The sequence below is a fragment of the Panthera onca genome, chromosome A2 (genome assembly GCF_046562875.1).
Source record: "Panthera onca isolate mPanOnc1 chromosome A2, mPanOnc1 haplotype 2, whole genome shotgun sequence".
Classification (NCBI taxonomy): domain Eukaryota; kingdom Metazoa; phylum Chordata; class Mammalia; order Carnivora; family Felidae; genus Panthera; species Panthera onca.
Genome location: NC_138340.1, coordinates 56550829 through 56577538, shown reverse-complemented (window position 1 = coordinate 56577538; position 26710 = coordinate 56550829). Strand labels below are relative to the sequence as shown.

General features: G+C 52.2%; 1 protein-coding gene across 12 annotated transcripts in view; it reads right to left on the bottom strand.

The window, feature by feature from the left end:
* IQSEC1 (IQ motif and Sec7 domain ArfGEF 1) overlaps positions 1-26710 on the bottom strand; it is a 423845-nt gene that overhangs the window by 86008 nt on the left and 311127 nt on the right. Inside the window, exon 1 of one of the 12 annotated variants that reach the window (XM_078442709.2) lies at positions 11062-11144. The exons of 10 other annotated variants lie outside the window; for them this stretch is intronic. Coding sequence is in view for 1 of the 2 variants with exons in the window: in XM_078442697.2 (XP_078298823.2) it covers positions 3782-3918 (137 nt within the window). In the remaining variant the exon portion in view is untranslated. Of the gene's footprint in view, positions 1-3781; positions 7850-11061; positions 11145-26710 lie in introns of those variants that run through there. One more of the 12 variants, XM_078442697.2, reaches the window with a different exon arrangement.

Genomic DNA, 26710 nt, shown 5'->3' with positions numbered 1-26710 from the left:
TCAGAGATCAGGACCCCGGCACTGCCCTGTAAAGTGGGGGTTCACCCAGAAGTCCCCAGGTTGGGCTTGCTGGCAAATTATGATTGGTTTGAGACCACAGTTCAGGGCACAGCTGGTGGAGCCCTCCCTGGAGAGGACGAAAGATAGGGTGGTGAAAACTGCAGGCCAGAGCCACCGAACCAGCAATCTGGGTGTCGGGTCAGGGTGCGGGTGAGGAGCAGGGGGCAGTGTGGCTGGCCCTGGCCTGATCAGAGTGGCCCCAATCCCACCACTCACTAGGCTGGTCCTGGCACGGGGCGGCGTTCACCGGCCACCGCTGGGGCGCTGGCGCCACCTCTCGCCCTTCTGGAGAACTGCAGCCTGGCCTTCCCAGACGGGACAGAGCGGGCCAGACAGGGTGGTACCGCCCAGCCTTGGAGCAGGTGTAGAGAGGGGCCGCTGAGCCAGCCCGTGGACCCCGCCCGAAGCTTCCTCATACAAACCTCTTCCATTCTGCCTGAAGAATCTAAGGCCCCCTCCTCCCCAGCTCTCCTTGTACAGAGGGCGGGCGGCTGGGTTAGGAAGCAGAGCAGGGCTCAAACCCAATTTCACCGACGTTTCAATCTAACAACATGTCACTGCCCTGCTTCGAACCCTGGCTCCTCACTGCTTAAGAAATGAGTACCAAACTCCTCGCTATGCCCACAAGGCCTCGCAGATTTGGCCTCTGCCCTCCCCCTCCGCGCGGCCTCATCCTCTTATCCAGCAAGTTGGCTCCAGCCCCTGGGCCTTTGCAAAGGCCAGTCCCTCTGTCCAGCACACGTCTCTCTCTTTTCACCTACTTAACCCCGGCTCCACCTGCATGCCTCAGCTCCTTCAGGGAGGCCTTGCCTGACCTCTCCACAGGCCCCATCGAGGAATGTCTCCTAGCACCGTGGATGCTGCTCAGGGGAGCGTCTCCCTCTCTTATGCTGCACAGCTGCGTGAGGATAAGGATCGTGTCTGCTCGACTCCCCATTTATTTCAGCTCCAGTGCAGTGCCAGGCACATACTAGGTGCTTCAGAAATATTTGTGGATGAAATTAGTTATGTCTAATTCACGTGAGTCCCTGTCCCCAGATTAACATGCCTTCATAAATACAGCATTCATTTCTCAAGGGACCAGGCACAGAGGGAAATAAAGGTCCTTCCTACTTGAGTTCTGGGGAGGGGGATATTAATAGACGGTAAAGTGGAGGGTCTGTGCACCGATGTCCTGAGCAGGAGCAGACAGCCGGGAAAAGCTAGAGCTGAGATGTGGACCTAGGTCTGTTTTGACTGAAGCCATTCTGTGGCCCCTGAAGCCAGGCATATGGCCCAGTTCCCTCAGGATTCACCGGGCTGGATCTGCTTAAGCCGCTCACGCAGACGGAGGAGAATGGAGTTGCCTTGCCCCTGAGGTTACCAACAGAGTCCTGGAGAGAGAGTCTAAAAAATTAAGCATAGGAGGGCTGCCTAAGTGGGGAGGAGAACCCATTCCCAGGCATCTCTCCTTTGCCAGTCAGCATGCTCAAGGCTGGTTCTACCACCAGCAGGCAGGGCTCCCATATGTGAATCTGTAAAAGGCGCCCTCATCTGGTGGACATAGCCTCTTACGCCCATGCTTGGCAAGACTGCCATTTCTTTCTTTGCCAACTGCTCTCACACAGTGCACAACCTGAACATCTGTACACTAGAAGCGCCTGGAGCTCCGCCCCACTGGGTGGGGTCCCTGCTATTACTCTCCTCACACTGACAGTGGATCTGGCTCTTCCTTCAAGGGGGCAGGGAGCCCTTCCAGTAAGGACTTGTAATCATGCATGCAGGACATGTGGCCACATGCAGCCACCTGTGCCTTCCTTTCTTAGACCCTGGGAGAGAGAAAGCCCCAGAGAAAGCCCTCTGGGAGATTTCCACAGCAGAGATAAGCCACCGGCAGGTCCAGAAATCACAAGGCCCACAGAGAAAACATCAGCAAAACTTAGCACTGACTTAAGCTGCCTCATGGAATCCCATCAAATCTGAACAGGAGGGCAGTGAAAACCCCAGCCCACATCATGGGCTTAAACTCAGGTGGAAAGGGTGACATGTGGCTTGCTTGGGTCTTCAAGGAGACAGACCCTCAGTCCTCTCAGAGAGACTGCTGCATGCCCTGGGCTTCTGCATTGAGGCAGGAGCCCGGAGGAGGCCAGGGCATGCTCAAGGTCACCCAATGGCCAGCTGGCAGCCAGGCTGGGCCCGCGCCAGGTCTCCAGGCTCCGCCCTCGCTCCAGCCCCAGATCTGCTGGAGTGGGGAGGAGGGGGAGCTGGTCTCCCAACTTGGGCCTTCATGGGGCACAGAGGGACCGTTCTTTGCAGCTCAACAATCCCCCTGTTTGCCCCGTGCCAGGCTACAGCCTCCCTCGAGTCCTGCTGACGAGGAAAATCTGGTGCCAGCGTCCACAAATATGTGTGCCTTCTGGAGGGAGGAGGCAGCCGGCCTTTCTAGCCGAGTGGGCAGATTTAAAGGCCCAGAGAGAAGCCACAGGATAGGGGCAGAGGGAGCTGCTGGGTGTTTTCTTTAAAATACAGCGTGGGGAATAAACATACACACACACACACACACACACACACACACAAAGCTCCTGAATATTTCCGACCAGATACCACAAAAACGCTTTCCATGTTTGCTCTGAGCGGGAGGTGGGGGGCATATGAAGTTTTTGTTGTATCTTCTTGTAATGTTGAACACTTTTACCACGGGCCTGCTTTCCTAAGCAAATAGTAAACTCCTAGAAATAAATTGAAAATAAGAAGCCCAGAAAGAAAGAGAAAAAAGGGAGCTCAGGTATCGACCTTCTCTGTAAAAACCTTCTCTGTGCTTGCTGGGACACGGGCCGCATTGGTGGCCCATTCGTGCACATTTACACTGTAGCCACAGAGTGACCCGGAGAAGGGGGCCCCTCTTGTTGTCACCCCCACTACACAAACCATTGCCCAGGTCCTAGCCTGGCTAGGCACACTAGTCCTGGCCTAGTTCTAGGCTGATTCTTGCTCTTCACTTCTTCCCGGGGACCTGAAGTTCTCAGAGAGCCTGGGGAGGAGTGACACTGCTCCAGAGGGAATGTGCCTTGTCAGGCAACCAAGGGGAGTCCGCAGGCTGTGGTGGGAGCAGAGCCTACAACCTCCGGGGCCCTAGAGACGGTCCGCTGAGATGCTGCCGGGCCATGCTCTCAGCCCAGGCCCCTGCTGAACCATAGCCCCTTCCTGGGCCTCAGTCTCCTCGTCTATTAAATGGGCGAATCTGCCCTGGTTTGCCTGGTAGGAGTAAAGATTACTCCTACTCCAAGGGGAGGTGCCTGGCACCTAGCAGGTGCTCAGTCCACACCCACTTCCTCCCTCCCTCCCTGCCCTGATAACTCCAAGAGCAGTAAGGTTATGTCCTGCCAGGCCAGGGACTGGCCACTGCCCGGGGAAAGGCACCGGGATCTGGAGGGCTGACTGGAGGTTGGCAGTGACCCCCTCTCTCTAGCGGGCATGTCCTGGACACTGGAGAGGATGCAGAGCCTCCTGGGAGACGGGTGGGCTGGGTGCCTGAGCCTGTGTGTGGGCTCAAGTGAGTTCGCATAGCGGCCTGAGATCTGGCAGGTCCTTGTGGCAGGCTGTGTCCCTCCACCTCCTGCTTCCATTGCCTCAAACAGACCTGGATGCAAAGGGCTTAGGAGGAGACGTTTATTTTCCAGACGCAGGTACCCAGAGGTGGGCAAGGAAGACACAGCCAGGGATCGCCCTGGCCTTCCCTTACCTTGGTCCAGTGCCCTGGGTGGGGGTCTCCTGCAGCACACAGCACGGCCTCGCTGGCCCCAGGGGCCTCCTCTGTGGCCCACGTAGATGAGCTTCCTCAGCCCTTCCCGGGCCTATGCAGTGGCCAGCGTGGGTCATAAGCCCTCAGCCCCTGCTTAATCCGCCAGAGCCCGAGTCAGCGCCAGCGGGACACGTGACAGCCACAGCCCCACAGACCTGTTTGGCAGGAGTGGCAGCTGGTCCCATGGGGGAGGGCCGCCTGCCCTCCTCGCCCTCGGGGGCTGTCCCTGATCACCACACTCCTGCTGGCTCCTCCTGTCTAGAGCCTGTATCCTGGGCTCCTGCCCGCCACCCCCATACGCCACATATGGGTATGTGGGGTGGGGGGGCAGGGCAGATGGGGAAAAGGGCTCATTAAATGGTGCTGGGTAATGGTGTGTGTGCGTGTGTGTGCGTGTGCACACTTGGAACGGGATCCTTATCTTACGCCACACACGAATCAATTCCAGGTAAAGATCTAATGTAAAATATACAGAATATGCATGGCCACGGAGTGGGAAAGGATTTCTTAAAACAGAAAACATTGATAATAAAGCTCGAGATAAATTTGACTACTTAAATGAAGAACTCTGAAATGCAGTGCCTGGGCGGCTCCATCGGTTGAAAGTCCAACTCTTGATTTTGGCTCAGGTCATGATTTCACGGTTCGTGAGTTCGAGCCCCGAGCTGGGCTCTGCGCTGACAGTGTGGAGGCTGCTTGGGATTCTCTCTCTCCTTCTCTCTCTGCTCCTCCCCTGCTCGCTCTCTCTCTCTCTCTCTCTCAAAATAAAAAAATAAACTTAAAAAAAAAAGAACTCTGAAATGAAGATGTCCACCCAAAGACCCCAGAAAGAGTAAAAACAGCAAGATATTTACAACATACATAAATGATCAAGGATTCAAGTCTCAAATGCCTAAAGAATCCCCCCAATCAACAAGAAAATAAAAAGCCCAAGATTGGCAAAAACACTTCCCCAAAGAAGAGATCCAAATGGCCAATAAGCAGGCAAAAACGACCCAACCTCATCAGCAATCAGGGAGATGCAAATTAATGCCACGGTGACCCACTATTACACACCCACCAGCTGAGCAACAATGCCAAAGACTGATAATAGCCGATGCCGGGAGAAGGGGGTGCCATAGGAGGGAACGACCACACAGCATTCTCTACGACCCAGTGAGAGGTAATGCCCTGGAGAAGGGCATGCCATGCACACTAGGGCACAGACAGGTTCAAGAACAATAGCCCCAAACCAAAAACAACCCACATGTCCACCACAGTAGACTGGAATACATCAACTGTGGCCCCAGCGAGGCGAGGGAATACGACCGGGCAGTGACAAGGACAAACCGTAGCTACTCACGACTGGAGGAGTCACAGAGCTGCACCCGCAAGCCGAAGAAGCCAGACCCAAACAAGTTATCTACAGCCTACGTCTATGTAACAGACAGCTCGAAAATAAGAAAAACAAAATGATACCGTAAAGAGTTGTTCAGCTGGGGCGCCTGGGTGGCTCAGTCGGTTGAGCCTCCGACTTCGGCTCAGGTCATGATCTCTCGGTTCGTGAGTTCGAGCCCCGCATCGGGCTCTGTGCTGACAGCTCAGGGCCTGGAGCCTGCTTTGGACTCTGTGTCTCCCTCTGCCCCTCCCCCACTCCCGCTCTATCTCTGTCTCTCCCTCTGTCTCAAAAATAAACATTAAAAAAAAAAAAGAGTTGTTCCGCTGGGCGGTAACACAGCAAGAACAAGAGCATCATTAACACAAGAGTCTAAATGGTGAGAATCTTTGAGGGGTAATGGTTGGGGAAGAGCACCAAGCTGGGTGGGGGTAGGGGGCTTCTGGCAACACTCAGTCTCTTGACCCAGGTGGTAGGCACATGTATGTGTCTCTAACTTTTCTTTAAGCTGCTGCACAGATGTCTACTCACTTTCCTGTGTGACAGGTTGCATATCACATTTAAATAGAAAGATGTATCTGACATTGGTAGGGGACAGGCGGACACCCCAAGCTGTGATTGCAGAGTCACCTGCCACAACCAGTCACACTTCGACACCATGGCCACCCAGCCACACAGGACATGTGAGCTGCGAGGGCTCATTCTACCCTCTCATTTTAAACACAAGCACCGAGGATCAGAGATAGAAAGGAACTTGCCCAAGGCTGCACAGCAAGTTGGGGTCAGGACTGGAATCTAGGTCCCAAACCAGGTTCTCTCCTTTTCCGTTTGGGAGAATTTTTCCATTGAAAATCACCTTTAACATCAATCAGGGCAGACTGGTTCCTTGTAGCATTTACCACTCTCTGAAATTTTCTTTATTCCCTTACTTATCCATCGTGGGTCTCTGGGCGCTAGAACAAAAACTCCTGGGGGGAAGGGTTTTTTGTCTGTTTTGCTCCTGAGGTATCATAGTAGGTGCTCCATAAGTATTTGTTGCATGAATGGAGCTTGCATTTCTATTTGGACTCTGAGGTCCTAGAAATACTCAGTGGCTCCTGTGACATCCCCAAAGGAGAAAATGAAAAATAACTATGACATTGACACACTTTCTCAGAATTATTTTCATAACTGTCTTAGGCAGCTGGTACTATCATCACCCCCATCTTAAGGAGGAGGAAACTGAGGCTCAGGGAGGTTGTGAATTATCCAAGGTCACAGCACTAGGAAGTTGAGAGCTGGCACTTGAACCCAGCCCCAGAGGCAGGCCAGCCTGTCAGTCAGTCCACATACAGGGTCCGGGTATCGGGGTCTACGTGCTCCAGCCCTCCTGTTCCCCCATTCCTACCCCCCAACCCCACCCCTTTGGGGTGCCAGTTACAGCTTCCAAAGCGTGTTCTTTTTAAAAAAATTTTTTTTAACAATTTACTCATTTTTCAGAGACAGAGAGAGACAGAGTGTGAACGGGGGAGAGCCAGAGAGAAAGGGAGACAGAGAATCCAAATCAGGCTCCAGGCTCTGAGCTGTCAGCACAGAGCCCGATGCGGGGCCCGAACTCATGGACCACAAGATCCTGACCTGAGCCGGAGTCAGACACTTAACCAACTGAGCCACCCAGGCGCCCCTTCCAAACTGTGTCCTGGCCTGTTCCAAACTCCGGTCCGGGGGGCGGGAAGGGACTCGTCCAAAGCGAGAGCTTGTCCAAAGCGCTCTTCCCTCAAGTTTCCCAAGCCAGGGTGACCAACAGTGACCCCAGCACTGCTCACGGATTTGCCATAAGACACTCAATTTCCGTATTGCTTCACTTCATACCAAATCCTCAGGCCCCCTGGCTAAGTCCAAAAACTGGTCCTAGTTCCGTATCTGGATGAGCTGAATAATGAAATGTTCCCATAATACCCCCAGGCAACTGGCTTTATTAAAACACTCTGGCCCTTAGCATTTTTACAAACCTATATTACTATCAGGATAGCTTTCAGCAAGCCCTCGGGTAATAATAATAATAATAATAATAATAATAATAATAATAATAAATCATTGGCTCTGGGAGTCTTGGAGCTCCAATGACCCTCCAGGGCATCTAAACCAACTGAGAAACATAAATCTTCTGATCAGCCTCAGTTTGCATACCTCCAGTGAAGGGAACTCACTCCCTCATGAAGGCAGGTTGTTTTTTGTTTTTTGTTTTTTTTGTTTTTTGGATCCAGCTCAGTTGAGCACAACAAAAAATTATATTAGCCCCCAGCACTAGGGACTACGAGGTGCCTCAGCCACTGTTCTGGCCTCAGGGAGTTTAGTCGTGAGTGATTGTGTCATTCCAACAGAAAGGGACACAGCACAGGCTGGGATTACCTTCTAAAGAGGCAGCATGTGAGGCCCAAGCCTTTATATCCCTGTCACATATGGCACGTGGATTTATGTGGGTCAGCCTGGACTCTGTGCTCACTCATGAGCCCCTCCCAGAGGAATGTCTCCCTAGGAGCATCTGGGCATGAAAACTGGCAAACCGTGGGGCTCTAGGGGCCCAAGGAACAGAAAGGATCGTCATCCGAGGTAGGTGGGAGGGTGCAGCATCCCAAATCCTTCCCGCTGGCCTGTGGGATTGACATAATTGTTTTAATATTATGCTTCCAGAACCTTCACACACATTGATAGATGGCTTTGTGGTTTTGCAAATGAAATGGGATAATATATGTGAGAGCCACCGTGAGGGGCTCTGGCAAGGAGCAGATGCTTAAAAAACGTTCACTGGGTTTGAACTGCAATCGTGTTGGATCAGAAGGCCACATACACGTAGTTCTTCGAAGAGTCGCTGACAGCTTGGCTGCCTGTGTCCTGCCTTCCCAAGTTGGCACTTGCTGAGGTAGCCTTACTGAACAGCCTGGGGGGTGGGGGTGAGGGAGGGGCTTCCTGAAGCCTAGTGTCTCACCAGGGAGGTCTAATGGCAGTCTCACCTATGCCCCAGCACGCTATTCTGCTCAGCGATAATGGCTCACTTTAGGGGAGAACACAGGGACTCAGGGCAGGCTTTGCTGAGGCAGTGACATAGATGAGAATAAAAAAGGATGAACAGAGGTGTCTAGGTGGCAGGGCGGGGTATGCATTCTTGTGGGAGCCAGGACGGGGCCAGGCTGGGTCCAGTGGGAAGACATCAGGCACTAGAAGATGCTGATCCCCCAAGCAGGTCTGAGTTATACCTCACCATGGCAATAGCCAGGTCTGAGTTCCGTGGTGTGGGGGCGGGACGGGGGGAACCCCAGTCCACACGGACCTCACCAACAGGATGGGGCTTGGCCCAGCCACTTTTATGCAAAACTCACTTCTTGACAGGAGCAAACAATCCCATTCCCCACCCCAATTCTGAGATGCCGGCAGGGAGGGATGAGACATGGGGTCAACCCTCCAGATTCGTAGCCTCCCTCACTGGTCAGTACTGAGCCCTGCTTGCACACCCTGCTGACAGGAAGCTTACTATAGAACCAAAGGCCAGCTGTGCTCTTTTTGGGTACGGTTGGTTAGGTGCTTAGTTTACCCCCCACCCCCCATCCCAGTAGTCAGAACACCAGGGGTGGGAGAAAGGTGAAGACACAAAGGGTCCCAAGTTCTGGCTCGGCCTCAGCATTCCCCTCCGCACAATGGGGAAGGGGCATAACTGATATCATGGGGGTTGCTGTGGGGCCAGCAGGTATGGGGTGGGCAGGGCAGGCTGGTCAGAACAGCTGTTGGAAGGGCAGGCAGCCACAGGCACTTTTGAAAAGCAGCCTTGAGAAAGGTATGGCAACTCTGGTCATGAGACCCGAGATTGCTTAATGTTTGCACGGTGTGCAGGAGCTGGAGTCCCCTGCAGAAGACGGCACCAGTCCCCTTCCTTGTCTCTCCACTGCAGGGACCTCTATGGGAACAGCGAGTCCTCTGAGTGTTCCCTAGCAACCCAAGGATGTCTGGAGAGCTGGGGACAGTGGGAGGCTGTGTGACCTTGGACGTGTTCCTGCCTCTCTCTGGCCTCAGTTTCCCCATCTCTAATAAGGGATTGGGCCCTAGGATGCTCCCTCCAGCTCTGATGCTCAGTGTCAAGGCTGTGGGCATTGTGGCACCCCCAGCCCCTCTTAGCTCATCTTTTCCTGCCGGGGTGGGGGGCAAAGGGGGGGGTGGGACTGTTTCTCTTCTCTCCTTTCAAACTCAACTGCTGGGCTCTGGCCTTACCAGTCCAAGGGAGGAGTCAGGCACAGTGCTGGGGGCAGGAGAGGGTGACCAGAGGGGCATTCCCGTGTCACCTCAGTTTAGAGTTGCTCCCAGGGGCTGCACAGGCCAGCATGTGCAGTCTGGTGGGGACAGAGCACAGAGTGGAGCAGGGCCTCATCAAAGCACACAACCAGACTCTTGCTCCTATAGTGCAGGACAACTGCTTCCCCTCTCCCCCCACCCCCACCAATTATGGAGCATGCTCAGAGCAAAATGTGCAAAGCTGACCAGGCAGAGCAGAATGCCGTCCCCGTGAGCCTAATCTCATGGACAGGGCTGGGGGGAGGGGACACCCACTGTCGTCTTTCTGCTCCGTCTGCTCCAGGAACAGATCAGCTGTGACAGTTGAGAGCTTGGCAATTTAAAGTGGCAAATGCCTGGCAGAAACATGGGAAGGGGGGTTCCCCATGACTGGGGTGGGGACAGCCTCCTCTCACCACCGGGGCCAAATGTCCCTTTCCTCAATACTGCCCAAGGCTGTGGTATCAGACAGGGCAAGGGTTTCCTACACCCCGGACCCCCTGGCCCAGGGGCGTCCACCTCAGGCTGTCCTGACACCTGAAACAACCCCGTCAGTTCTCAGACCACTGCTGCCTCCTATTTGGGACTGGGTCCAAGGACTGCCCTGGCTGTTCCAGTCCTCAAGCACCATCACCTACACAGATTGCCCGCCCCTGGGGGGTCTGACCCAGAGCGTCTCCAGAATAAAAACCAGCCTCTTGCCCAAGTGGTGGCAGGAGGAGGGGCTGCCCAAGGTCACACAGGGGGTCAGGGGCAGGTCTGGATTCGGACCCAGCCCTCCAGCCCAGCCCTAACTCCTCACTCCCTCCCTGGACGCGTCTATCTGGCTCCCAGCGAATTCCGGAGATGCCTCAACCTCCCGCCCGCAGGCTCCCGACCCCGGACGCGTGGCTGGTTTTCTCCGCTGGGAGGCAGGAGCAGGGGAAGGGCTGGTAGGGGTCAGCTTCACCAGGCGACCCTCCGGGCCTGGATTCACGTTTCCCCGCCCCAGGGAGATAGCCAACTGCATAGACGCGGAAATGGAGCACCCTGAGCCCCCCCTCCCCCCAACATCGCGCCTTCAGCGTCCACAAGGTTTTGCATAAAGGGTCCGCATAGCCGCGGAGGCTGAATCTCCTACGTCCTCACCGATCGAGTTCCAGAGAGCGACACCCGCAGAGCCCGGGCTCAGAAAGACTGGCGTTGGCGCACCCCAGGCCCTCCGGGCCGCCTGCGTAACCCCGGCTTCCAAGGCCGAGAGCCTGGCGGCCTCTGATCCCCCAACCCTACGACCCAGTGGCCAGTGTCCTCTCCGCCACTGCGGCCTCGGAACCTCCTCCCCGGCCGGGCTCCGCAAAGCCTCCTGCGATCACCCCTCCCTCCCCCGGTTCCCAAGAGCTGCTCGCGCGTCCGTGTAGCCGCGGCTCCGGGGGCGGAGCTGCCGCCCAGGCCTTTCGGCGGAGGGGACTCCGGGCCGCAGTCCCCGCAGCCTCCAGCCCCGGGCTCGACCCCGCACCGCACCGCACCGGCCGCCGCGCGCGTCCCCCGCCGGCCCGCCTCCTACCTCGCGGGTCCGCCTGCAGCCGCCGAGCGCGCGCCGTCCCCGCGGCGGGCGCGGAGCGCGGGCGCGGCTCCAGCGCGTCGGGCCGGCGGGGCGCGGGGGGGCCCGGGGGCGTCAGCAGCCAGAGCCCGAGCCCGAGCCCGAGCCCGAGCACCGCCGGCCCTTCTGCCCTCTCCGCCACCGCGCGCCGTGACCTTGGCTGCGGCCTCGCCACGCCAGCCTCAGTTTACCCCCTTGGAAAGGTGTATGTGTGTGTGGGGGGGGGCGGGGGCGGTGGGGAGGATGGGTGCCGCCCCGGCCGCCGACGTCACCTGAACGGGGACAAGGTGAGGGCGCTCGGGTTGGTGGGGCCGCTGCAGCCGCTGGCTGGGGGAGCCGGGTACACAAGGTCCAGGCGCGTTGGAGCGCGCACTGTGGCCCCAGCATTTCCCTCACTCCCCGAGACCCTCACATAAACACCTAGTAACCGCGACCTCAGGCCAAGTCCCTTGGCCCCTCCCCCGGAGAAATGCAGCCCCAGCAGGCAGGCAATGCCCAGCCCCCCCCCCCCCACCCCCCCCAGCCTTCCCGGTTCACAGATGAGAAAACCGAGGCTCAGAGAGAGGCAGCCACTGGTCCGGAGTTGCACAGCGGGAGCGGGATGCTCACACCCACCCTGGCATCACTTCCCTCTGAGTCCCCTCCAGGGCACAACGCCCCTCGCAGTCTGGGGGGAGGGTCTCTGCCTGCCGGCTGCGCGGCTTACCCAACAGCAAACGTTGACTCAGCACCAGCTGAATGCTGGGGGTGGGCCTCAGTGGTGTGGCAACTCTCCTAGAGGATGGGGTGGCACAGTTTGAGAGAGGGACCCGATACCTGGGGAAGAAGTGGCGTAAAGAGGAGAGGCTGGGCCTGAAAGGGGCAGGAAGGGGGCCGACGCTCCAGGAGGAGGGTGCTTAAGGATAAAGCAAGGATGGGAATGCGCATTGCCCGGTGTGTATGGGAGAGAAGGCGGGTTCTGAGAGCCTTGAACACCAGGCCAAATAAAGAGCATCTTCCGTTCGTTCCTAGGCGGCGGGGAGCCCCCGACCAGTTTGCAGCCCGGACCTCAGCTGTTTGGGCTGTGAGTTAGGAAACGCCCCCTGGTGGCCAGAAGGGGCGAGACAGGAGGCCAGAGGGAAGCGTCTGCAGTGGTCCAGCTGTGGGGAAGCCGCCTTAGTGATGTAATGAGTCAGGAGACTGGAGTCTTTGCGGGCCCTGCCACCCACGGGCTGCATGACCTTGGGCAAGGCACTTCCCCTCTCTGGGCTTCTGGGAGGGAAGGAGCCTGATTTTCAGCTTTGATATCTCATGACCCTGGATATGGGGACCAGGTTGGAGTAGGCAGCAGATCGAGGAAGGAACCGACAGATCAGAGGCGAGAGGTAGACATTTTGTTCAGCACTTTATGGGACTTAGTTCATTTACTTGCGGTAGAACTACTATCCCAATTTCATAGACAAGGACACCATAGCACAGAGAGGGTAATTCACCTTTCCAGGCTCACACAACTGCTAAGTGTCTGAGCTGGGATTTGAACACAGACTTATGAAAAAGGGGCACCTGACCACCTCAGTCTCTTGCCTTGCAGCGTTTACTGAGCGTCTAAGGCATTCCTGGAGTATACAAGGCACTAGTGACAGGTGAATAAAGGAGCAGTTCAGCTCCTGGTGGCTCTTCCTCACCTCGTGGCACCTTATTGATGCTCACGGCAAACTGGACAGTGGCCACCGGGAGTAGACTTTTGGGGCAGAGCATGTGTCCCCATCCCGAGCCTCCTGTTACATTCTTCTGTATGTTGGAGGTTTTGTTTTTAAGAACTATGAATGAACTTTATAATTTCAAAAACGTTTTTAAAAAGAGCATCTAAAGGAAGAAAAGATGCTTGTGGGTTTAATAACTGACGACGGTCTTCTAGAGAAGACACATCCTCTTGTTATCAGTGCCAGGAGTGTGTTCCTTGGTTAATTGGAAAGCAGGTGAGGGAAGTGAGAACAGCAAGGGTTCTAGAAACTATGCAGCCTGGGCGAGTCCTCTCACCTTTCTGAGCCTCATATGGACTCATCTATAAAATGAAACGAATGATAAAAATCCCCACCCCGCCTTGCTTCAAAGGCTGCTGTGCAGATCAACCATGATACTGTGTGAAAAGGTTGTGCAAAGTGCACTGTATAAATATTTTTATTTCCAGAAACCATGAAGGAAAATAGTAATAAATTTACCTATGTGAGAATTAAAACTTCTAAACAGAATAAAAAAACCCCACAAAGTTAAAAAGGACACACGGCAAACTTAAAAAAAAAAAATTATCTACAGCACAGATGCCAGAAGTAAATTGAAGAAAATGAGATGAACGTTCATTTTCCTGACCCAGAACGAGCTCTTTCAGATCGATAGGAAGAGATGACTAACCGATTAGAAAAGAAGAGCAAAGGATATGAACAAGCAATTCATGGAAAGATATTCAATGCCGCTTGTAATTAAATGCATATTAAAGAAATACGAATCAAAATAGAGCATGCGAGTCACTTTTTTTTTTTTAACCTACCAAGTTGGCAAAAACGAACAAGTTTGGTGATACTTTTGCTGTTGAAGGTGGGGGGAAACGCACACACTCACAAACACTGTTGGGTGAGGGGCAAGGTAGTCCATTTTTCTGAAGGGCGATCTGGCAAAGCTAGAGAGCATGCTAATATAAAAATATAAGGATAGTCAACAGTCTTCCGTGTAAGGTAAGCAAAGAGGAGAACCTCTGATGTCCAACAGGAGGGGACGAAGAGGCTGCATGAAGACACCGAAGCCAAGACTTTGCCCTGGGGTGGACAAATCTTCAAGGTGCAATTCTCATGAAAAATGCAAGAGACAGAAGACTGTGTATGTTATGACCCCTTTTGCATACATTTTTTTAAAGGTTATACATATATGTGTATTGGGAGTTCCTAATTTTTCTCCCAAGAGGTTACACGCACACCAAAACAAACAGTGGTGACCGCCCTATGGGAGAATGGTGGGGGGCGGGGTGATGGTGTGGAATGGGTATATGAGGAGTCTGAGGACTCATTGATTTTTAAAAAGTCACTAGGGGTTATCTGGACACAGACACAGCCTCATGAGCCAATAAAATCTTCTTTACATGCATTAGATTAACTTAGATTTTAACAGTAGATAACTAGGGGTGCCTGGGTAGCTCAGCAGGCTAAGGTCCGTGAGTTCGAGCCCCGTGTCGGGCTCTGTGCTGACAGCTCGGAGCCTGGAGGCTGCTTCAGAGTCTGTGTCTCCCTCTGTCTCTCTGCCCCTCCCCTTCTTGCACTCTGTCTCTCTCTCTCAAAAATAAATAAACATTAAAAAAAATTTTTAAGTAGATAACTAAGTTAGATAACTTAGATTAAAAAGAATAACTGTTCCTAAAGTGACTAAAAATCACCATTATTATTATTATTACCTAACATGCACCTTGAGGGCCTTGTTCAACAGATTATCATTAGGATATATCCATGATAGAAGCCTATGCAGCTATTTTTTTTTTAAAAAGTGTCTTCTACACATGGATGGATTAAGGATCAACCTCTAAGATCATTTTGGTAAGTGGGAAAAGCAAAGTGTGGTACAGGGTATGGTGTGTTACTTTTTACGTAAAAAAGGCAGGGGTCTTGTATACGTGCAGGTACGTGCATATGTCATCCCTGACAAGGGTGTTTAAGAAGCTGGAACAGCGGCACCCTGAGGAAGGTCATGGAGAGTTGGGGCTGGAGTGGGCAGGGGACTGACTGGCTTTCCACGGAAACGTTGTTTAAAATTTGTTTGCACTGTATGCGTGTACTACTGGGTTTTGAAAAGTAGGTTGACAAAAACAATCATTTCTGAAACTGGGCGGGGAGTTTCTAGGGCCTGCTCTGACACAAGCTGGGGACAACTCCCTCTGTGACCTCGGTGTAGGATTGTGTCCCTCTGAGCATCAAGGTCCCCTCTATCTAGTGGACAGGCGGAGTGAGATAAGAGTTCCAAGGCTCCTTACAGTTCTGACGCCATGCCAGCCCCAGAACCTTCTCACCAGAAGAGCCAACCAGCTATGGAAAGGCTGCTGTGGAGGTACAGGGTTTGCCACCCTTGGACCTGTGGGAGCAGAGGCCAATAGTCATTTGCCCTGGGGACAGAGGCTTACATGACTTCTAAGACACCTCCTGACATGCCAATGTGCTATTCCTTTTTTCTTCTTTCACTCACAGCACCCTGCCCGGAAACTCTTGGTTCATATTTCCTCTCCAGGTTACCCCTAGCAACGTCCCATCTGTCTGGGTTGGAGGTCAGCTCTGGGGAGCAGGGACAGATGACACAGCACTGAGCACCCATGTGGGGTTGAGATGTTAGTGGGGCAAAGCCTTATGCTGGGAAACTGAAACTCTTGCCCCATCCAGAGATCAGCCTTGGCCTCAGTCCTGTTCCTTCCCACCTCCACAGATAGCTCTCCATCCCCACTGACCCTCTGGTTCACGCCCAGTCATCACCCAGAATGTTCTGTGGCTTCCCATTGCCCACAAAGCCAAGTTGACACTCTTCAGCTGGACATTCAAAGTTTGTACTTTCTGGCCTCCATTTACCCTCATAGCCCTTCCCTTCATCCATTATGTCCCTTACTTAAAGCAATTTTCAATAATACAGATTTCATCACATCCTTCTCTTGCTTAAGACCCTTCTAGGGCTCCCAGTGACCTGTAGGACTCAGGTCTAAGTGTCACCGGCTAGACCCCCAAGCCCTGACATTGGCTGCCCACCTGCTTGTACTCACTAACCTTTGACGTTTCTCCTGAAGCTCTTCTTTGCAGTTCACCTCTTTTTAAAAAAAATTTTTTTAATGTTTATTTATTTTTGATAAGAGAGCACAAGTGGGGGAGGGGCAGAGAGAGAAGGAGGCACAAAATCCGAAGCAGGCTCCAGGCTCTGAGCTGTCAGCACAGAGCCCGACGCGGGGCTCAAACTCACAAACTGCAAGATCATGACCTGAGCCGAAGTCGGACGCTTAACTGACTGAGCCACCCAGGCATCCCTGCAGTTCATCTTTTAACTCAGGCAAAAGAAACCCCAAATCACCCATCGGGTGATGGCGACTGCCGTGATAAGACCTCCCACTGGCCCAGACGACCCAGACCTTTTGAGCTAACCCCCCAGCTCAAGCCCTCACAGATGGACCGAGGAGTGACTTCTGGAATGATGTACCATTACCTTTACCTCATTATAATACTAAATCTCCGCCCAAGGAGGAGCCCCAGCCTCATTTACATAACATGCAATGTGTGTATAGGCATTTTCTTTAAGGGGCACACACCGCCTTATGCTCCCCTCTACATAGGATGACAAGGCTTCCCTACCTAACTATTCATCCTAACCCTAAACTAAAGGAACCCATTCACCCTCTCTCAGGGAGTCACAGATTTGGAAACCATTCCCCATGATTTTACTTGCTGCAAATAAAAGTTTTCTTTGTGTGACAGCTCAACCTGGTACAGTTTCTAACTCACCAAAGAGCGAACTCACTTTGGTGTGGTTACATAAACTTCTCAGGTTAGCATCAGAACTCATTTCTGCCTTTTTTGCCTAGTTCCATCTTCAGTGGCTTCCCCCAAAGTCAACCTATACTTACCGCCTTTGGAGTACATGGTGCTATTTCACGAGATGAAATATTGGCACATACTCTTCCTTTGGTTCCTCAATATATCAAGAGTTCTTACCAATAAGCAAGAGAAAACCATGAACCACTCAAGATAAAAATAACTGATTGGTTTACCTCAGTAGTTCAGAGAAAAAGTCATCCAGATGATTGGGAACATGCTTTTGTTAAAATGAGAGAGGGTTGTCATTTTCATGAAAATGACATTTAAAAGACTGTATCATGGTCAAATGATTTTTCACAAAGGTGTCGAGAGAACTTACTGGAGAGAATACTTTCTTCAACAAATAGCACTGGGACGATGTCTACATGCAAAAGGATGTATTTGGACCCTTCCCATAATATACAAAAATTAACTCAAAATGATCAATGATCTAAATGTAAGAGTTACAACCATAGGGGCACCTGGCTGGCTCAGCCAGTTAAGCGTCCGAGTGTTGATTCCGTTCAGGTCACTATCTCATGGTTCGTGGGTTTGAGCTCCACATTGGGCTCTGCATTGACAGTGAGATTCTTTCTCTCCCTCTCTCTGCCCCTCCCCTGCTCTTTCTCTCTCTCTCTCAAAAAACAAACTAAAAAAAAATTTTAAAAAAACCTTATATAACTCTTAGAAGAAAACATAAGAGTAAATCATTGTCACCTTGGGTGGGGCAGTAGTTTCCTAGATATAAAATGATTTTTTAGATATAAAAATATCTTAGATTTTTTTCTTAGATATAATGATTTCTTAGATATCAAACACATAAGCAATAAAAAAAATGATAAATTGGACTTTATCAAAATTAAAACTTTTTACATTTCAAAAGACACAATCAAGAAAGCAAAAAATTTAAGCCACCAACTAGGAGAACATGTTTACAAGTCATATAACCAAAACACAAAACAAAACAAAACACCCCACAAAGATTTGTATTTAGAACATGAAAAGAACTCTGTGACTTAATAATAAGAACACAATACAATTTAAAAATGGGCAAAAAGTCTGATAGGGTCTTTCACCAGAGGAGGTACATGAATGGCCAAGAAGCACATGAAAAGATGCTGAACATCACTAGCCATCAGAGAAATGCAAATCAAAACCACAATGAGATAGCCCGTCTCCCTCTCTCTCTCTCTGCCCTTCCCCCATTCACACTCTGTCTCTCTCGCTCTCAAAAATAAATCAACATTAAAAAAAAAAGTTAAGCATAGAGTTACCATCTGACCCCTCAATTCTATTCCCAGACATCTACCCAAGAGAAATGAAAACATATGTCCATGTAAGAACTTATATATATATATATTCATAGCAGTATTATTCATAATAACCCTAAAGTGGAAGCAACCGAAACGTCCATCAACTGGTCTATCCATACAATGGAGTATTATTGCCATAAAAAGGAATGAAATACTGCCACGTTCTACAACATGGATGAACCTGGAAAACATTACACCAAGTGGAAGGAGCCAGACCCAAAAGGTCACGTATTGGATGACTCCATTTATAATGAAACGCTCAGAAAGGCAAATCTATAGAGATAAAAAGCAGATTAGCGGTTGCCAGGGGCTGGAGGCGGGACAAGGAATTGACAGAAACTAGCGACGAGGCTTCTTTTCAGGGTGATGGAGATAATTTAAAATAAAAATCATGATGTGTATACAACTCTACCAATATCTCTCAACGATCATGAGATGGGACACTTGACACAAGGGAATTTTATGGTATGTAAATGGCATCTTCATAAAGCTTTAAGAGAACACGTGACGACTCTGGGGAATCCTGGGTCAGGGAAAAATGACATAAAGGGCATTATTGAGACAATTGGTAAAGGTGACTATAAACTGTATTGTATCTGTGCTAAACTTCTTGACTTTGGCTATTGAACCATGTTTATGTAACCAAATGTTCTTGTTCTTAGGAAATAGACACTGAAGCATTATTCAGGAGTAAAAGTCATCATGTTCCATGTTTGCAATGACCTCGCAAATAGTTCTGGGGGGGAAATATTTGGTAAAACATTAGTAATAATGAATTGGGGTGAAGGGTACATGGGAGGACTTGTTTTGGATATTATTCTTGCAAGTCTCCCTGGTGATTGAAATTATTACAAACAACTCTTGCAACTCCTAAAGAATCCACAAATAAAAAAAAAATTATTGTGTGGAACCTGAAAACTCCTGAGAATAAATCCACGGACCCCAAAGGGAGAAAAAAACACTGATCTAGCTGTGATCGCAACTCCCATAGGGGGTGCCCCCTGCTCATCATATGTCTCTGAGACCTCCAAAAAGAAGACACAGTCAGAAGCCGGAGGGCATGGTTGGGACACATGCCTGTGTGCCCCTCAGCTTGCATTCATTCATTCATTCATTCATTCATTCATTCACCCAACAAATATTTGAGTGTCTATTATGTGCAAGGGATCAGCTGGGAGCCACACACACACAAATGTCCCTCCTTTCATGGTGCTGATGTCCAGACGGGAGCAGGGAAGGGTCCTGCAGCAGGAGGAAGGGGATGTGGAAACCCTTCACCTGTGCCCAGGCCCCAGCCTAGAGGGCAGGGATTGGTGTCTGAATCACCTCTGTTCCCCTGGATTATAAGGAAGTCAAATTCCGTCCCCGCAGAAAAGAGGGTCACAGCTTTTGGACACTGGGGCACACATCCTAGAGGGACTGGGCAAAAATGTTGTGTCACCTCCGATGGGTAGAGCTCAGAACAGAACCAGGAGAATGGATAGTAAGGAGGGTGGCTACGGGCTGTGGGTATGGAGGGGTGTAGGAATGGAGGGCAGAGTGTCGAGGGAGAACCTCACTCCCCTCCCTCCACAAAAGCCAGCATGGGGCTAGCCCAAGTGCTGGCCACACAGAGACAGCATAAGGTGCCCCACCCCCCCCCCCATTGCCATCCTGGAAGCTTCGGGGATTCCCAAGCTGGGAGCCCCTGAATTATTTTAGGGGATCTTACATCCCATATGCACACCCAACGCTGCTGGTAGACCAAACAAATACTGTTTCACACATTAACATCTTTCAAACCAAAATAGAAGCTGTTGCAGTGAATAAAATTCATAGATTTCAAATTCATCTGAAATGGGTTCTCCGTGGCTTATTGTAATTTTTCAGCCATGGATACTCACCATGGGGGTGGGGAGGTTTCTCACAGGCATCCTGCTTTTACTGGAAAAGCCTGGAGAGTGCAAACAGAGCCTCCCCTTGCTTCATGGTGGGGAGGACAGTGTTGGAACTAGGGGCTTGCTCCAAGAGGGTGTGGCCCTAGGGCTCCCCACTCGGCACATCTCAGGTCCTGGCTTCCCTGAGGGCAGGGCGGGTCAGACACAGGGGCTGGAGGGATGCCCAGCAGGGCTGGCCCCGCTCACATACTGGCCCCTTGCATTATCAGTCCCTCAAGAGCAGCGACTGGGATAAGGCTGAGTCACTTCTGGGTCCCAAGCAGCCAGCACAAGGCCTGGGTAACTACAAAGGTGGGCAGGTAGGAGGGCAGCTGAATGAAGGGGGCTGAGTTGGGCTCAGGCCAGCTGACCCCTAGCTCTCCACTCGTTGGCTCGGTTGGACCACTGAGCGCTTGGAATGTGGCTAGTGCAGATGGGGAACTGAGTTTGAAAAAGATTTTATTTAACCTGTTAAAATTTAAATGGCCCCATAGGGCTAGTAGCTTCTGTCTGGGGGCAGTGCAGCTCTACAGGCTTAATAGTAACACAGAATGGAGCCTCCAAAGGTGAGCAGTGATTTGGACCCCATGCACTCCCAGTGGGGATTTGTGGGTCCCTTTCTCACCACAATGGCTGGAATGCCTGGGCAAGCCTTGCTGTCTTCATCTGGTCTGGCTCAAGGACCTCACACTTCAGTGGGCACAGAGATCCCTATAGCACGGGTACACAAACTAGGGACTCTATATGACAGGTCTTCAAGGGTAATTTTACCAGGCTGCTTTGGGGCTTTGCATATGATGACTTCAGAACTTGCTTTGCTCATCCCAACCTTTGTGAGATAAGAGCCCAGCAAAATCCCAATGATACACATGCTGTGATTACAAGATATGCCTACAGATTGCCCCCATCCTGGTGCCCAGGCCCCTCTGCAGTGGGATTTGTCCCCTCCTCTTCCCACCCAGAGGGGGTTTATTTCCCGTCCCCTTGGCCACATGATTTCTTTGTGCAGTCGAATGTGGCAGGAGTGATGGTTGTGCCGGTTCTGAGACTGTGCCTCAGGAGGCCATGCACCTCCACGTTCGTCTTCGTGGAACGCTGCTCTTGGACCCCAGTGGATGGCAGATGGTTGTCCACTGGGGACCATGTGGAGGGGAACCGAGGGGACCCCTTGTACAGAAGCGGGCTGCCCACTGAGCAGGCGAGGGGCCATGTGGAGGGGACCTGCGGTCCCCAACCAACCACAGACATGTGGACCTGGACCCTCGGCAGAGCAGTCTCTGAGGCTCCCAGGGGAACTTCTCTGCCCCACAGGGAGGCTGTCCTGGGGAGATGCCCTGAGGTTTGCCTTGTGGGCTGGGCAGGCTCTGACTGGTCACAGCCAGGACCCGATGAGCCCGGGTGCAGAGGGTTTCTGAATCAGCAGCACCCGGCTCCTGGCACATTTACATAGACACCTGCCCAAAGTCACTCTTGCCAGCCCCACCCTTCCCCAGAGCCAGCTTCTTGGTCCTCCCTGCTATCCAGCCAGCTCCCCACCTTGAGGGCAGCAGCCCCCCATAGACACTCCTCCAAGTCCCAACTCCAGGGGAAGCCGGCAGGGGGCTGTCACAACAGACAGGGACTGTGTATCTTCACGCAGTGAGGATGTGGGGGGTGCAGGAGCCGTCAGCAAAGGACTTCACCTTCAGCAGACATATTGTCTGGAGGCACCAGATGGGGCCCTTCTCCCACACTGGCCCAGCAGCCATGTCCATCCTCCAGATGATGGAGCAGTGGGGGACCAGCTGGGGACCAGCTGCCACCTGGGAGGAGGGCAGACACCAGAGTAGGAAGCCCGTGAACACCTCTCCACTTATCTGACCCACTACGCTGGTCAGCCCTCCAGTTCCCAAAGGAAAGCTCAATTCTGGGTTCCAACTCCAACGCGGCCACTTTCCAGCTAGCAAGAAATGTGAACAAGTTATCTGGCGTGCCTCCGTTTCCCCGTCTGCCGAACAGGATAGGCATTCCGACTAGACGGGGTTGCCGGGAGAATTAAATGAGCACAGAGTAGGGCTCGACACACAGGCGGCGCTCAGACGGTGGCACGTCACTGTCATTACCGTTGCCGCCGAGAAGCCTCCTCAGGCCGCCATGGCTCCTTGCCTTGTTTGTGCCCCGGTGTCACCCAGCAGGGTGTGTCAGGGGGGTGTCGTGACGCAGCCTCGAGGTGCTCGTTGTGGCCTACTTATCTGGGGCATCTGTGCTTGCAGATGAAACGTGGCTTGTTATGTGCTTCCTGACTGTTTGAAGTTGAGCCCAGACGTCTCTGGCTGTTTCTGGGGCCCCACCTCTTACCCCATCACTCTTGGGCAGGCGCCCCACAGCGTGTTAACCTTGCCTTGGGACCCACCTTGACACCCCTGCCCAGCCAAGCTCACAGAATCCCCTGGCCTGTGGGAGAATGGCTTCTTATAGACCCTCCAGACCCTTATAGACTTTCTATGCTGTGCCTCCTGGGAAGCCACCAGAGAGAGCGGTGACACACATTTCTAGAGATTCATCCAGCCTTTTCCGGTGGGCCAGGAAGGTGCCAGTCCCTCCATGAGCACATCTGACCCAGAGCAGGGTGCAGGGCATGGAGTTCGTGGCTAGCTCTGAGTCCCAGCCCGGGTTCAGATCCCACCTCTGACATTACTGAATGAACCCGGCCAAGGGACTTAACTTTACTCTCAGTTTCTTCATCCACAAAGTGGGGCTGTTACAAGCGGTGCAGAAAAACAGACCCCCTTTGGGGTAGTGGGTAGTCGAGTCTCCACGTTAGCCGGAGGATTTCATTGTGCCACGGCCAGCGTCTGCCTTTGACGCCTAGGACCGAGCCAGCACCGACGGGACCCACACTGGCGCAGGACATTTTAGGGACAAACGTCTTCAGGGTTTCGGCACCAGGTTTACTTGTTTGGTTTTGGACAGAAGGGGCCTGTGTTTCCTACACATCCCAGAATCCAGCTACAAAGTCTTTCCATATCAGGTGTCAGTCGTGTCCAACAGACGGCCCTCCCCCCCCCCCCCCAGTGCCGAAAAGCTCACTGTGACAATACAAGACACCAGAAGACCACAAAGGGCCCATCAGCGCCCCGCACACATAGATGCTCCACGAGCAACAGCTGACATTATTATTTGTGTTCCTGTGTCTCCAGAAGAGGCCAGAGCCCAGGGAGGGGCAACGGCCCGCCTCGGGCACACGCGCTAGCAGTCCAAGCTGGGGTGGTTTCAGTACTTAAAGGTGAAATGTGGTTACTTGTGTGGTTCTGACAGGTTTCTGGAGTTTGGGGCTGAACCCAGAGGCCTCCCCCTGGGGTCCCCCTGCCACCTGCGACCTGCCACCCTCAGTCTGGGGCTCCGAGGCCAAGCAAGAGAGGTGGCTTGCGACCACCAGGCTCTGGACAGGTCCTCCCTCCCCTGTCGTCCCCCCATCAGCCTTCACAGGTAGGCCCTGCTTCCAGCAAATGCTTAACAAATGAGGTGGACTATCCCCCAACGGCGACCCTCAGGCTCTCACACCTGGGGGAAGCAAGGTCCGGCCCACCCGGACTCCCTCTCCTGGGAGGGGGTGCTAGAAGCCCCCAACCCCTCTCTCCTTTGAGCCTGAATTCCCTGCCGGCTGTGCCCCTGCTCCTCCCCCCCTGCCACCGGGCCCATCCCCCTTCTCTCCTCTACTCTGGTGCCCTCTGCAGAGAGGCTCTTGCCGACCACCCATAAAGTAGTCTCCACCAGGCCATTCCCCCCACATCAACCCATTTATTTTCCTCATTGCAAAGTCTGAAAGTATCCTGTTTAGTTGTTTGCAGCTCCAGGGGGAGGGGATCTTGGTCTGACTTTCTCATTCCTTTGAGCAGTGCCTGGCACACAGTAGGTGCTCAGCAGATATTAGCTGAATGATTTATGAATACAATAACTCACTTGGCCCACTCCCAGGGCAGGAAGAGGAGCCGTGGGGGGCAGGCGGATGCCCAGCTGCCCAGTCGGAAGGAGACATATGAGAAAAAGGGGCCATCCCATGGGCTGGCGTTGTTAGTCCTCTCCGTAACCTCTGAGGTGGTGATTAGCAAGCCATTTTCTAGATAAGGCAACTGAGGTCCAGAGAAGTTAAGTGACATGCCCAAGACCATACAGCTTATACACAAGAAAGCTTTCTTTCCTAGGACCCATAGCCATTCATCCCTTCTATGAGTTCGCCACACAAAGAAGAAAATGTAACAGCCAACATTTACTGACACCTGCCAGGCACTGGCCCAGGTGCTTTTCCGAGGTCCACTCTGGGAGGTAATTACAGGTCCATTTTGCAGATATAAAACTGAGGCCCAGAGCAGCTCTGTGACTTACCCTAGGCCACACAGCAAAGCAGCAGCCCATATACCCTACGGTGGGTACTCAGGCTACCGGGCTTCCTCACGTGGTGAGAACAAAGTGAAGGTGTGCGGTGCCCCAACTGCCTCAGTTTTCCCTTTGTGCAATGAGGGTGTGGGCAGAATGACTTCTGGCATGTATGATATCATCGGGGAGGCCCGACTCTTGCCTGGGGAGCCTTAGAGCTGAAAAGGGAACTGAGGAGTGGCTGTTTCCCCATCCTGCCCTGCCCCCCAAGCTGGCCCTGAGCCAGGTGGGTGGTTACTGACCTTTGACCACTTCCTCCGGAAATTCCCCAGGAAATGCCCCTGTGCCCATAGCCTGAGCATAAGTCCAGCCTCCAGGCCCAGGGGCCTCACACCTTGCATCCTCCTGCTAAGATTGCCCGAAATAGAAACCAGTAGGCAAAATAATTAGGATGCTTATGAATGTGTGTGCCCATATGTATGTATACACACACACACGTGTGTGTATATACAAAGTGCGGCTGTGTGTATGTATGTGTATGTGTATACATACAAATGTGTATATTGCTGATTAGATAAATTTATCTACATAAGAAAACAACAACGAGGGGTGCCTGGGTGGCTCAGGCGGTTAAGTATCCGACTTCAGCTCAGGTCATGATCTCGTGGCTCCCGAGTTGGAGCCCCGCATCGGGCTCTGGGCTGATGGCTCAGAGCCTGGAACCTGCTTCCGATTCTGTGTCTCCCTCTCTCTCTGCCCCTCCCTCGCTCATGCTCTGTCTCTGTCTCTCTCTCTCTTGAGAATAAATAAAACATTAAAAAAAATTTAAAGAAAACAACAATGAAAGCTAGGCTGACGGTACACCGAGACAAACCGTACCTCTATCTCCTAGGGTCCCTTCCTCTCCCCTCTGCCTGTGCGGCACCAGCCTCCTGCCCCAGCCTTTGCCTCTGGTCTCTCTCTTGCCAGTCTGTCCTCCATTCAAGCTCCCAAGGTATCTTCTCCAAACTCAGATCTGAAAGCTCCAAAGGCAGTGAAACAGATGGTTAAGAATCCCAGCTTTGGGGTCCAGCAGATTTAGGGTTGGAGGCCATTTGCTATGACCCTGGGCAAGTGACTTTATCTCCCTAAGCCTCCGTTTTCTCATCTGCAAAATAGGGATCATAAGAAACCCTGCCACATGGGGCTGACATGAAGGGATGACGCACATCAGGTCACCTAGCCCAGAGTGCAAACAGAAGACCTGGCAGGTCTTCTCAGGTCACAGTGGTGGATGCGGGATGTTTTTGCCTTCCCAGCCTCCACTCTCACTTCAGGTAAGGCACCCTGATTTTCTCTGGGGAGTCTTCCCTCCTCCACTCTTAGTCCATCTAGTTTTTGTCAGCTGACTCCATCTCTAACTCTAGAATATTTCACCCCCTAGCCAAATCACCTGGTTCAGGGATCGGCATGTGACCCCAGCTAGACCACTGAGAGTCTGTTCTGGGAGCTCTGATGGAACTGTTTCTACACAGCGTTATTAGCTGCAAGACGGTTGTAAACCTGGAGCTGCTGGGGCAATCACAGGCAGAGAGGCTCCCTGAAGTAAAGTCAGGAGAGATGAAAACAGAGACACCAGCTTGAGCCCCTGAATCAAACTGTACCTGAAGCCCTCCCTGTTTCAGAAACAGAAGGCAATGAATTCAGCTTTTGGCTCGAGACCATCTGTTTTTGTTATCTGGTTGTTCATTTGTTTTTGTCACTTGTGACCAAAAGGGTGCTGGTTAATACAACCTCCCTGTTTAAAAACTCCAGAGGCCTACTCTGGACTCTGGGCCCCGTCTGCCTCCTTTTTGGGCCCTCAATTCTGGTCTTCTACCTTCCTAGGTTCCACACCATCCAAGACTGATGGCTGTTCCCCAACACACCGTGGTAGACTCATCCTACAAATTCTCTCCCACTCTCCATTTGGCCAATTCTCATTCACGCTCCAGACCTGGCTCAGGTGACAACTCTCCCAGAGACCTTCTCCCAGTATCCTTCTACCACTCTGAAATGTCAGTGGCATCTGCCTCTGGCCTCCTTCCGCTCCCTGTATATCACCCGGGTACAGTTCACTACCGTTCTCTCTTCCCTGTTCAAAAAACTTTGTCTTACCAACTCCTTTAAGAAATGAAAACCTTGGATCAATTACTATTGGACAAGTTCCAAATTTGGGTTTAACTCACCGAGTACATTTCCTGAACCTCAAGCCTGACCAGCAGACACAAGGCTGAACGACCATGTGCTTGCCCTTGGGGGGTGTCTAGAGTCTGAAGCAAACAGTTTCCCATTTGACTCAAGTCTGTGGCTGCAAAAATGGCAATTTTTAAAAAATGTCATAATCAAACCGAGAATGTTTCTTTTACTTGGGGATAATCATCCTTGACATTTATTGAGCTATTTCTATGTCATTGCGTATGGCACGCCCTCACTTTACAGA